Raw genomic sequence first — 13,928 nt, 5'->3', positions numbered from 1 at the left:
ACCAAAGACCTAATTTATTTATTAGAAGTAGTTATGTTTTCTTTTTGTTCTTCTATCATGTCATAATATCATAGAAAATGATAGATTATAACGCATTATATTTTAGTTATATTGACTAATCTAATTTATTAATTATATAATTTAGCAATTCAAACTTGTAACTTTGCATTTTTAACCTAATTTTTACTAATATAAATCTATTATTGATAATGTAACAAATATATATTTTAAAAAGAACATAACAAATAAATAAAATTGATAAATACATAATTATTATATAATATTTTCTACATTTTAGTTAATGTAAATAAATCTTTTATTAGAATTATTGGACTAATATTTTGTGTGTACTAATTATCATATAAAAAATAATTATTTTTTCTGTGTTTGTTTATATTTTGTTAAAATGAATTTGATAAAAACTAATTAAAATTGAATTATAATAATTAATTAGCACTTAGAATTTATTGGATAATTCTATGTTTAAAATAATTAACATATTAATAGATTTTATTTTTGTTACATAATAGTCAACTAAATTTTTTAATGATAAATAAAAGGCATAAAATTAAACCCTTTAATAATTAGAACAACCCATTAAAAGAATGAAATATTAAAAATGTATTTTTATTTCTTTGTCTTCTTTAAGATTTATTTCTATTTATAAAACTAATGCATTAAATTACAATAATTTTTATTAATACAAATTTATTAGTTTTAAACTTGATATGTCAAAATAAATTTTAAAAAATCAATTATAATTAAATTACTTTATTTTCATTTTCATATACCACAGCAACATAAAAAAATTCGATAAGTATTAGTACTTTTTTTGGTTTGCAATGAATGCAAGATTATAGGCCAGTTTATTTCAGCTTTAAAAAAATAATTTTTTTGTATTTTTAAAAATAGATTTTTCAAAACTGTTTTTTAAAATATTGTAAGTTTTTTTATATTCGGATTTTTAAAAATAAAATACTAATTTTTACATCTTATAATATAAACATACATTACTGAAGACCAAAATTTTGTCATAATTGCAATTTTTTCAAAAAAATTATATTTCAAAAATAATTTTTATGAAAATTTATTTGAAATAATTTCAAAATTAAGTGATTTTTTGAAAATTTGATATCCAAATTTTTTTCTATCAATAGATAAAATATTGTATAATTTTTTTTCACAAAATTATGTAATATTATAAAAACCATTTTAAGAAAAATTAAAACAAACGGGTCCATAATATTCTGAGAATAATAAAATAAATTATATAATATATTTATTATTATTAAATACAATTATTATTAATAACAAATATTTCTCACAAAAAAAAATTATAATTAACCAAAATTGATCACATAAAACACATTAATATAAAAAGATTCCGAAAAATAATGGATCATAAATAACACATTATTTTCAAACTTTTACATTGACATCTTTTAAAATAGTTTTTTACTACTTTAAATTTATTATTTACTATTGTCAAATCTTACCACTACAGAATGCAAAACAGCGTTTCTGTGAGTCCATCCGAGAATTTCAAAATGAATTCGGCCATTGTTCTTGATGAAACGGACCCAACCTCCCAAAACAACCACGTCGAATTCACACTCAAAACCTTGGTTCGTTGGAATTCGGTTCTTCACTGTTATTTTTCCATATCATTAATCTCAGTTTTTGTCGAGAATTTCCAAAAACACGAATTTTCTGATTTTTTTTCATATGCTGTAGATCAAGAAGAAATTTTTGTATAGAATGAACAGAACCACTCAACTGACAAAGCTCATGAATCATTCAAGTGATCTTCACGCTTTGGATCCTGAATTATGTAGATTTATCTATAAAGGGAAGCGGCTATGCAGAAAGGAGACTCCAAATGAGGTTTGTGTAATGCTTTGATGTTGATTGGTTATGCTCTTGGTTTATGACTTGGAAATGTATTTTGCTGCAGCTGCACATGGAGGATGGGGATATAATACATCTCGTGCACCGTATTGGCCCCCCAACCGTAGACCTCAAGGTTAAAGATCAGGTTTGATCTTTCCTTAAGTTTCTAGGGTTTCGGTCATATTATTAGTTCATGTTATTATATAAAGGATTGTATTATTTTTCTTTTAAGTTGTTAATGGCGTGGATCCAATGTGGGGCTCCAGAGCAGGGTTGCACTGTACCTATGGCCTCTGGTATATTATAAGTTTATTTTCGGAGTTTTTATTTTGTAGGATGGATATGAAGCTTCCTTCACAATTCTTATGGAATCTCGATTGGAGATGCTTATGGGTTTTTACTGTCGTCAACCTCGTTTGGAAATTAGTGGTGTAGTTTTTCTGTACAATGGGTGTCTCATTCGGGCAGATCAGACTCCAAGTGAGGTTTGTATTTGATGACATTTGTTCATTGTTTCACTTTGGCATTTGTTAATTTTGGGCCAAAGAAAATGCATGATCACAATACTATGATTATGATGGGTTGGCTATTAATAATAAAGTTTGGTGTAGTCAAAATTAGGCTGTTTGTGAAAATCTTTAGCTCAGGACAATCGTTGTTGAATTAAACATAATTAACCTTGGATTCGAATTGCATAATCCATCCGAATCTTTGTCCCAATTTATTTCAAAATAACACCTCTTATTCGAATCACCGACGACATGCAATAAAATGTAATTTTATTTTGGTTCCCATAGCCCATTAACAACATATTACTGTTAGTAATAGTTATACTGGTTTTGTATTTGTTTACATTCTTTGTTTATGACTTGAAATATGCATTTTATGTAGTTTCACATGCTGAAAAACGATGAAATATATGTGGTTTCCTATGATCAGATTGCACTCATCGAACTAAAGACAAAGTGTCAGGTTTGCTCATTACTTTCATATCTCGACTTTTGCTTTTGTGTGTATATTTTGATGAATGCTTGATTATTAACTTGAGAGATTAAAAACTGAATGATTTGTATCAGTTCGAAATAATTATTAAGATACATTGTAGTTCAAGTAATTACAATAATAACAAAGTCTAATTGTTCATGCTTATTTTTATGATAGATGACTGCTAATGTCGATGATAATGACTCAAAGCTTTGGCCTGATTTAGAAACTAAAGCTTTCATAAACATTATGGTTAACGACGTTACATTTGGATATGGTGGATATGGATATGACTGTAAGTCAAACGACGTGTGGACCTCAAGGACTGCTGCGTTGAATTTTGTTACAAATCGTTGCTATAAAAAAGAACAACTAAAGGCAAAAATGCATAGGCTACAAACCATGTATCGTGAATTTCATTCACTCTTGCAAAACTCTGGATTTAGGTGGAATGCCGAAACCAACACTATTTCTGCAAATGCAGAGGTTTGGCAAAATTATCTTCAGGTATGGGATTCAAATTAATTTTACTTGTCAATATTGTTAATGTATTGAGAATATGCTTATATTATTTTAGGCACATGATAAAACTGCCCAGTTTCAAAAGAAAGGGTGTGACCACTATAAATTGTTGGAAATCATATTCGACAAAAATAATGCTAGCAGAGTATATCATCGTTTGCCCACCCAAGGCTCCGCAAATACAAATGGAGAAAATGAGTTTGATAATGAGCCCCTTAAGACCGAGAGTGAGGGTCATGTACATGTTGATAATGATAGTTCGGACGATTATATACAAGAAGTTGAGCGCATCAAGCACAAAGGAAAACGAAAACTTTCAGTAAAAGATCATCAAATGGGAGATGCCCGTGCTGCATCTGTGGCAAGAGCTAAGAGGTATAAGGGTAAAAATGTGGAGGCTGCTCTTTCGAATTCAAATGTAATGTCATATTGTTCTATTACTAAGTGTGTGGCTAATCTTGAAGAGATAGAAGACATTTCCGACGATATCTATGTGAAAGCTTTGGAAAAGTTTAAAGATTGTGATTGGAGGGAAATGTTTATTGCCATGTCTAAGGATAGGAGACGTGGATGGCTATTGAGACTTTAAGGATACAATTTTTTTTGCATGTGTGTTACTACTTACTAGTAACGAGGCATACTTCTCTTAATAATTTGTTTATGGTATTAATGGTTATGTTCTTCTTTCTACTTGGTGCATAATTGTAAGTATAATTAAGGGATATGTTTAATGAAGAGAAAATTATTACATTTTTATTTCTATATTTGATCAAAAAATATGCAGTTGAATAAAGAATCATAGAAATTAGTTGAGGAAGCTATAAAGAATACATTATTAGATCTTTAAAAATGAACCATTTGGCAGGCTGGGAGAGACGCTGAATGTCTTGGATAAGTTGGTATGTTTGAATTTCTTATAGGATTGGGGAAATCATATAAGCTATATTATCCTTTATTCTAAATATAAAATATCATTGATGAAAATAAATCATTCAATTAAAAAAATTGTTTGTAATATTAAATTTATTGGAAATTAATTTTTAAAAATAAAATCAGTTTATGTTTTGTATTTATTATTTTGTCCGTCTTTATAATAAATTTTTTAAGTGACAATTAATTGAATATAAAGAAATATTGCAAATGAAATACTTATATTGAGATAGAGAGAATGCGAATTGTAAAAAAAATATAATGCGTGTAAAATGAGAGATTTAGTGCTCATTGATGACAAATATTTTGACTTAAACTTAAGAATACTCTCGAAGCGCTATAATTAATTTATATGTGAGTAAAATGAGAGATTTAGTAAAAATGATGAAAAAAAGAAAGTGAGGTCAAAATTTGTTTTATGGATGTGAAAAAGTGATAGAGAAGTTCTAAATTTACAGGCCAATGCGTGGAATAAATTTGGAAATGAATGTATTAATCGATTTGGCTAATCGATCATTGACCTCCAATAATCAATTGTTCAAACCACAAATGGAAGGTTTTGATATTTAGCTGTTATCAATCATTAAGAGATTATCTCAATTGATTTAGACTTAATTTAATGAAAATTATCGATTAGGTCACTAGGTCTAATCGATTATTCAGTTGGAAAAAAACTTTCAATCAATCCGACACTCCCCTAATCAGTCGGCTAGGACCTAAAAATATTTCCAGGTGCTTTAAATAAAATATGACTGGCTTCTCAAAAAAATTTTAGTGTGTGTATGATTTTGCCATAGTATTTCCAGAAATAGCATTGTGTTTTTACAAGATACTGACCACTCAAACGGACACGACCAGACAAACTAATCCTTTTTCATCCAAATCGTTAATGAAATTCAAGACAAAACGAGCTAATGAAAGAAAATATTATTTTAAAAGAAAAAATAAATAGTTTTGAAAAAGAGAACTTTGATCTTAGGAGTAAAAGTGGTGTTTTAGAAAAAGAAGTCATTATTAATACTCATATGAACTCAGAATGTGTTTCAAACAAGTATGAATCTTCTTTTAAAAAAATTCTGGTCAAATATATAAACAGCAACAAGATGGCTTCCATGATCTATGGTGTCAGTGGAAATGGAAGAAAAGACATGAGGTAATACTAAACCAAGAGATGAAATGTATTACCCTAAAGTTATAGATGACATGTTGAGTACTCCTACATCCCTAGACTCTCACTTCATCTATGGTCACACACATGACATTGATTATGCACAAAGACTCTCAGTTGATAAAACCTTTGGGAAAACTAACCTTAAAGGATCCAAAAAGACATGGGTACCTAAAGATAAGATAATCTTTGTTGCAGATGTCCTTAGCAGTCAAGTCATCACACCAGTCATGGTACCTGGACTATAAATGCTCTCGACATATGACGAAAAGAAGGCATATGTTTCAAGACGTGGAACTTAAGCCTGGAGGTTCTGTAGGTTTCAAAGGTGATCAGAAAGGAAAAATCACTGGCTCCAGAACTATTAGTAACAGTTCTCTACCTTCTATTTCTAATGTTTTATTAGTTGAAGGATTAATGCATAGCCTTTTGTCTGTAAGACAATTAAGTGACAATAATTATGATATTATCTTCAATTAAGAGTCTTAACGCTCTAAAGGCTACAGAGTATACAATAGTGAAACACGAACTATTGAAGAGTCAATTCATGTTAAGTTTGATGATAAGCATGACCCTGAAAAGTCAAAGCTAGATGAAAATTTGTAGATCTTGATATCTCATGTTCAGACTCTGAAGATAAAGATTCCAAAGATAAAGACTCTGAGGTCAGGAACCCTGGACGCGCTTAACTAGAAGTAACCAACACTCCAGCACCTCTAAGAAAGCACAGGCAACAAATCCCACATCATGAGGAATTGAACATATGGAATAAAACTGAACATGTTAGAACTAGATCTTCATTCAAACAAGATGAATAAACTCTTTAGGGTCTGGTGTCTGTCATAGAACCAACATCTATCAATGAAGCTCTTCTCGAATCTAAGTGGTGTCATACCCCAAAATTTGCCCTCCTATATTCAATCAAATGTTCTTCATTTCATCTCCAATAACTCAAGGCTCTAAGGTTTTCTCAAGTCATCCTCTCATATCCAAAACTAGGGTTTTGTATTTTATCAAAGGTGTTTGAATCTCTGAGGCCTCGAATGAACCTCAAGGTATCTCATATGTCTCAAAGTGTCTCCATGTCAATTATCAAGCTTCAATCCCAAGGATTTCCCATTCAAATGCTCAGATGATCAATAATCGACTATGTTGGCCTAAAAGTCAACCATAGTCAAAATACAGTCAAACTTCAAGGTTTTTGGTCAACATAAAGTATTTGAGATTATATCCATCATTTGATCAAAGGTTGATCATGATCCATCAATAGAAACTCAGAAATGAACAAATTCGAATGGTTCAAATTAGGGTTTTTATAGGAAAAGTCAACTCAACTTTGACTGACCATAACTTCCACATGGAGTATCAAAAATTTCTCACTCAAAGCCTATTTTGAAGGAAATGTGATTCTCCACAATTTTGTCTCTCACAAGCCAAGGCTATAAAAGCTTCGTTTGAGAGATATGGTCCAATAGATTACAGGTCCTTTTAAAAGTCAACAAAAACACCTTTTGGGTCAAAGCTCATAACTTGAGCATAGAAGCTTCAATTGAGATGAAACCAAAAAGGTCTTTTGGAGGACTCTTTGAGCTTTCTAAAAAGTCCTAGAATGCATTCATATGATTAAAATTGAGAGAGATGCGCATGGTTGAAGTTGGGCAATTTTCAAGATATGCATGAAACCCTAATTGCCCAAAACTTGGTTTTTGAACTAATGGGCCTAAGATTTTCACTTCAAACATATTCATGACCCAGATGAAGACCTCTAAATCCATCCCCATATTTTCATCATTTTTATTTATATTTATTTGAATTTTAGTCAAATTAAAATGCAAATAAATTAAATAAAAATATAAAATAGATGGATAAAATCTATGCTTTGGTATTGGATCATATTTGCAGCCCAATTAACACCATGAGGGTCCACAAAAACGTACAAGGCTAGGGCATAAGGAGATACTTCAAAAATAGCAACTTTGGTGATAACTTTCGCTAAGATTTTAAGGGTTTAAAACAAGAGACCAAGCCCAAAAAGAAACCCTAAAGGGAAGCATATATATTCTAAAATATTTACAAGGAGAGGGGGGACGAAAAATCTGGTTTAGAAACCCTAGGGTAAACTTTCAAAAAAGGAGAATTTTGAAGGACGCGAAAGGATGATTTCCAGCAAAATCTGATCGATTCTAACGACTGCATCTTCGTCCTAAAGTAATCAGTAAGCACCTAAAGCTATTGCACAAGCTTGGAGCGCCCTAGAACCGGTCATCTGAAGAGCTCCGATTTGGTGAAAGGTCTTGAATTCGATTTCGATTGTATATGCATTATTAACACGTTTATGGTCTTTATTCATGTTCAGGATCGTATTTAGAATAGGTTTAACGTGCTTCATGGGAGTTTTGAAGCCCATAGCATGGCACGCCATTGTTAGGGTATAATGTATCTTGGGACTCGGTTTCGCAGTTGCAGGGTTTTCAGGTCAAATGAATGATTCCATCAGACTCGTAGCCCCCAAAATAGGGGGACTATGTGTTTTCTTTTTTCGTTATGGCTCTTTTCTGCAGGACGGCCGTCACGACAAGCCGGAGAAGATAACCGGAAATTACTGTTCCGACGGCGTCGTTTTGGAGAAGAGTCCAATAGCTTGCGTGGCGCAACACTACTGGAGGGTCAACAATCTCACTTCTCTCTCTCTGTCATTGGCTGATGCAACACCAACTAGGGCCCACGCGCGTGGCCTTTGACTTGTTCCTATAGTATCTTTAAATTATTCTTTTTTCATTTTTCTGGGTTATTTCTTAAACAACAAAAACAGCTAGCGCAGTTGGTGAACGTGGTGTGTATGATTCAAAGGGTGGTGGGTTCGACCCTCAGCCAAGACAATGTCTTTTTCTCAATTTTCTTTGTAGATTCACACCTTCAGATCCGACGCGCTGCCACCCTGTGCAACCACGGTACACCCTCATCAATGCACCATTGGATCTCCTATATGCCTAATCTAACGTCTAGGAGATGCCTGTGTACCATGGACACTTCAAGGCCAACAACATATGATCATAGCCAGGTTCTTTATATAATTTTTATTATTATTGTTTAATTATTTAGAATTAGATGATGATTAAATATGGTTTAATTTAATTTATTTAAATCAGGATTAGGAAAATATAATTAAATTAGGGTTAGGATTATGATAATTAGTTTCCTGATTATTCGACTATTTCGAGTAATTTGATTTAATTAATTTTAAATTAGTATAAATCACATAGACCCTATAAAAAGTTACCAATGCATTAGGATTCGCCCAATCCCATTGGCCGCTTAGCCCAAAAATTAGGATTAGGGTTTTCCAACCAACTTAGCCAAACAATTTAATTTATTATTCGCTTCGATTAAATCAATTGATCGCGGTGGGTAATAATCAAATAATTACTTAATTCCTAAATATAAATATAAATAACAATTTATTCTGCTAAATGGTTTTAACCGAAGCTATTGGTTACGATGATTAGCATTTCCCCTTTATAAGAATTCGTTATTATTTGTAATCAAAGCCATTGATTATGAGGAGTAACGGTAATTAAAATACACACATTTGCTATTCGTGATAATCGAATCAATCAATTATAGTGGTTAGCAATCCTCCCTTTAATTCGTTAGCCATGGTAATCAAACCTATTGATTATTGCAACTAATGGTGACATATCAAATCAGGGTTGTACGCCCAAATCTTAAAACACTCAAACCAAAACTACGGATTTTCATCCCTTCGATCAGGCAATTCAAAATGCCTTTCAAATCACAAATTCAAAAACTACGATAGGCCATTCAAAAAGCCTTCAAACCATATCAAATCAATTCAAGGCGTACAACCCTGTGCCCGAACTACGTTGACTCTGATTCTCCATAAGGAGATACGTAGGCACTTGGATAACCAAGGCGAGTCCCCCTTCCTAAAATCTCAGTTTTTCCCCTATTCAATTCCTTAGCTATTAACCTTAACTTTTAGCCATAAAACCTTTGCCTTAACATAAAACCTTAGGAAAGGGTTGAGGGTGCCTAACACCTTCCCTCAACCTGATTATAATAATCTTACCCCGATCTCTTAACTTCGTAGGGTTTTCTATTCGCCCTTCAGAATAGGTGGCGACTCTAAAAGTCTATATTTTTAGGGCAGGTTGCTACAGCTGGCGACTCTGCTGGGGACACACTAATGGTGATTACTATGCTCCTATAGGTTTTAGCAGGGTTTAGGTTTTTGGCGAAACATTTAGGTTTTTGGCAAATTTTTTAGGGTTTGTTTAGTTCGCCATTGTAGGGTTTATTTTCATAAATATTTAAATTTTTATTTTATTTATTTATTTATAATTCCGTCTATTTACCTCAGTTAAATAAATGTCTGTTTATTTAAATAATATCTGTTTATTTAAATATTCGTTGTGTATTGCATTTGTAAATTGTAAGCAGCCGGAGTTCAAGGTTAGTTTTTAAAATATTTAAAATTTTATTTATTTATTTATTTCCTTGGCAATTTCATTACCACAATTCTATTTTTTTATAGCAATTTAAATAAATACCTGTTTATTTAAATACTTGCCATTTTACTGCATTTTCTAAATTATGAACGGCTGGGTTTCAAGGTTAGTTTTGAATATTTAAATTTCATTTATTTATTTATTTTCCTTTGCAATTTCATTACTGCAATTTAATTAAATATTTATTTAAGTGAATATTTTTATTTCTATTATATCTGTTGGGTTATTATAAAACTGTTATTAAACCTAAGTGTGGGAGTTATCTTTAAGACCAGGGGGGACTTGAATCGCCTACGAGTCTTATTGATAATTCCACTCAGAGTGGGTTGAATATCCGGAAATGTCCAATACGAAGCTTGACTTTGTTGAGGGTAGGACTTGGTATTTGGCTGATCTCTCTGAGAACCTACCCCAAAAATTCGAACCTCATGGATAAAATGAGTTGTTCTAAAACCTAAAGAGACAAAAAGTCTCGGAGGCTACGAACGACCCCATGAGACCTTCTAGAACACTCCCATGGAAAGGGTAGGCTCCCTAAAGCCGCTACGTCGAACCTATGAACCTAGGACTTTTGTGCTTCTGTGCTCTTTATATGTTTGCAATTTATATACTTCGAATATCTATGCGTTTCAATTTTGCAGGTATCCCTACGTGGTCCCTAGCCTGTAGGGACTCTAATTTCTAAGACCACGTCTTTCCCACGAAGGATATCACCGCCTATGAATTCCCTAGCTTGTAGGGATTTTACTTTTATATCCTTGTATTTCTGTAACTACGTGTCCTTCCCACGAAGGACATTTCTATTAACGCACGTCGATTGGCCTCTCGATGGCCATGAGATATAGTGACTGTCTCGAACGGTCACTCTGTGCTTGCTTCTACGAACCCCCTAGCCAATAGGGATTTTCTTTTACGTTTATGTGTTTCTACAACAATGTGTCCTTCTCCTGAAGGACATCCTCATTAACGCGCGTCGATTGGCTTCACGATGGCCATGAGAGCTGGTAACTGTCTAGAACGATCAACCCGTGTTTATTCCCGCGCACCCTCTAACTTGTAGGGTTCAAATTTCCATTTATGCGTCTTCAATCCCTAGCCTGTAGGGATTTCACTTCGTCTTGTATCGTCCTTAGATAAGTTGTGTTCCACATAGAGAACCTTCCCACGAGGGACAACTTCGTAAGTACACGTCGAACGACCTCTCGAAGGTCATGAGACTTGGTGACTGTCCTGAACGGTCATCAGCTGCTACTTTCCGCGTACCCCTTAATCTGAGGGATTCCCATTGGCGTATTATAATCTCAAGCTCTAACGTATGTCACTAGGGTCTAATGTCATCCCTAAATCCACATAGGCTATCCTCAGGATTATTTATCCCGCGCGCTTGCATTACATATAAGGAGTCACCTTACGCAAAAAAAAGAAAGGAGTCGTGCATTCGCATTTTCATGCATTCATACATTTACATTTACATTTACATTTCTATCTTCGCCCGCCTCCATACTTACCATGCTAGCCGGTTTCCCGAAACTTTCAAAGAAATCAAAGGGATCAGAAACTATGGAGAAAGGAGATTAAAAGGATCTCGGCCTTACTACAAAAAAGAGGATGTCTTCCACCATACCAACCACGTGTTCATGCCTTTTTCGAAACAAGATTATAAATACAACAAAGGCTATCGTTGAGCAAGGATTAGTTCAACAAAGAAGTTCCCTCATAGATACACTCAAGATGTATTTAGTCATTAAGGGGTTCATCTACGAACATAGTAAATTTACAAGGATGCTCTACGATAACCTGGGGGCAAGGATCAGTCCAACTGGGGCAACATCCTGAACAAAGGTGCATAACTACGGTGGAGGGAAAGCGACATATATTAACTCTCCACCAAGGGGCAAAAGGGTCCTAAATTTCCTTTATTAATCTACGAACTACGAGGATTGCGAACGGTGTGATACTATCCTTAGAAAAGCAAAAGAGGTTCAGTCAAAGGAAACTCATGAAGTTCCGATACGACGAAAACCCACCGCTAACAAATTTATTCCCGACAGGTTTGACGTGCCCAAGGAAAGTTCGAGATTACCCTTTACTCCTACAAGTCCGCGAACTAAGGAGTGAAACAAAGTCGACAGACTCACAAAAGATTTTGCCCTAGGATCAATAGGTTTATCATTTCAAGTTGTAACTTCTACGATCCTAAGATGTTATTTGATGTAAAAATGTTGTACCTTTCGAATAGTAATTCAATAAAATATTCATGCATGTTTTGAAATCAATCCATTTGCTTCATTCGCTCACTACTACGACTTTCCACTCGCACCCTTCTATTCTGTTTCAATTTTGACTTTCAATTATTAAAAAACTTAAGGGAGAATGACGAATACAAATAACTAAGTCTCGCTAAACATATGCTTTCAAGGTAAGACCGAACCGACGATGTACAGGCATTGTTTCAATTCCCAAACAGTGGAGACATAAGGATGTTAATCCCTCGTTACCCCCTCGAGCCAGGAGTTGGAGCTTGTTTCTACTTTTCAAATAAACCTTGATTTTAACCAGGGGCAGGGTAGATTTCAATTAATTCAATGGTGTATTTTGGTTGTCAAGAGAATCAGTTAATCCAAGCAAGGATCAAGCAAAGTTTCAAGCATATCATTTTCCTCGCGTTCATCCAAGATTGAGGAAGCAATGGAGATAACATTCACAACATCTTCTTCCTCAATACATCATCCAAGATCGAGGACATATTAGAGCCGAAGCTTGCAAATCCAAACCAACATGGCAGTCCACAACATTCAATATCCAAGGATCAATATTTCCAAAGGAGTATTCAAAAAAAAGGAAAAAACGCCCGCTAAGTCAAAATGGAAAAATTCCATGAAAGAAAACAAAAGCGACTTAGGCAAAAATTAGGGCATCCCGATGGATCAAATTCAAAGGAATTGGTTCACGCAAAAATAAGGGATATAAACAAAACAAAGGCGAAACAACAAAGGATAATTTTGTGACTGCCAAATCATCAAAGCTCCTCATAAACACTTGGATCTTTACGACAATTTTCATCGGTGCTTGGATCTCTACTAAAGCTTCTGCTCAACATAACAACTGAAACGACTCTCTTGCCAACAAAGCACATTCATTGGATTAGGCGAATCTTTAGGATCTGGAGAACATCAAGGAGAAAGGGGTGGGATAAATAAATTTTTGAGCCTTATATCCATTGTTCTTAAAACATAAACCAGGCCAAGTTACAATATTTAAAAGTCCTAATTGAGGAAAGGTTAACTACGAAAGCATATCAAGCAGGATTTTGTTATACTGACTCCTAAGTTTGTTAAAACTATTTCTAACCACTGCGCTTCTTCAAGCATTCATCATCCAGTCCTAATTCATAACGGACTTCGATTTCAAAACTTGCATATGCATCGCATTGGAGTTACTTCTCGAAGGGTACAACGCCATCTATGAATACACACTTAGCATCGAGGAAATCTCGAAATTTGTTTAATCAAAGGTAATCATTTCTAATAAAGACTCTGAAGTGGGGGGAACCACATCTAGGGGGTTCTCCTAAACAGGGGCAAAAAAATTTCAAGGATCACAGGGGCATGCAATCGAACATCCTATTGACTAGGGGCATTCATCCTAAGGATCAATCGACTTGGGGTCACATCTCGAAGCAATAGCAATCAGGGGCATGTCAAAACATGGGAAGAATTCAAATTCAGAAGGATAGAAGACTATGGATAACCTTCCATAATCTGGAAATCAAGGGCATACCCTTTAATCTAAACGTCGAAGCACACGACAAGGTTATTTCTCGGGGCACTTCCTTCATGGCTTGGAGATCATAGGCATCTTTGTCCACTAAACATTGGGGCATGGGGTATCAAACCCATAAGGTG

At 33.9% G+C, this 13,928-nt stretch overlaps 1 protein-coding gene across 1 annotated transcript; it reads left to right on the top strand.

The window, feature by feature from the left end:
* Positions 1–1,469: 1,469 nt before the first annotated feature.
* On the top strand, positions 1,470–4,156 carry LOC131656577 (uncharacterized). The gene is made up of 7 exons (XM_058926267.1): positions 1,470–1,625; positions 1,735–1,884; positions 1,955–2,035; positions 2,226–2,375; positions 2,782–2,862; positions 3,052–3,381; positions 3,452–4,156. Exons 1-7 carry the CDS (start codon positions 1,506–1,508, stop codon positions 3,983–3,985), a joined length of 1,446 nt encoding a protein of 481 aa, XP_058782250.1. The 5' UTR covers positions 1,470–1,505; the 3' UTR covers positions 3,986–4,156.
* The last annotated feature ends 9,772 nt before the right edge of the window (positions 4,157–13,928 follow it).

Source organism: Vicia villosa, linkage group LG3 (genome assembly GCF_029867415.1).
Source record: "Vicia villosa cultivar HV-30 ecotype Madison, WI linkage group LG3, Vvil1.0, whole genome shotgun sequence".
NCBI classification, from domain to species: domain Eukaryota; kingdom Viridiplantae; phylum Streptophyta; class Magnoliopsida; order Fabales; family Fabaceae; genus Vicia; species Vicia villosa.
Note: the sequence above shows the minus strand (reverse complement) of the source record. Positions and strands in the feature narration are given on the sequence as shown.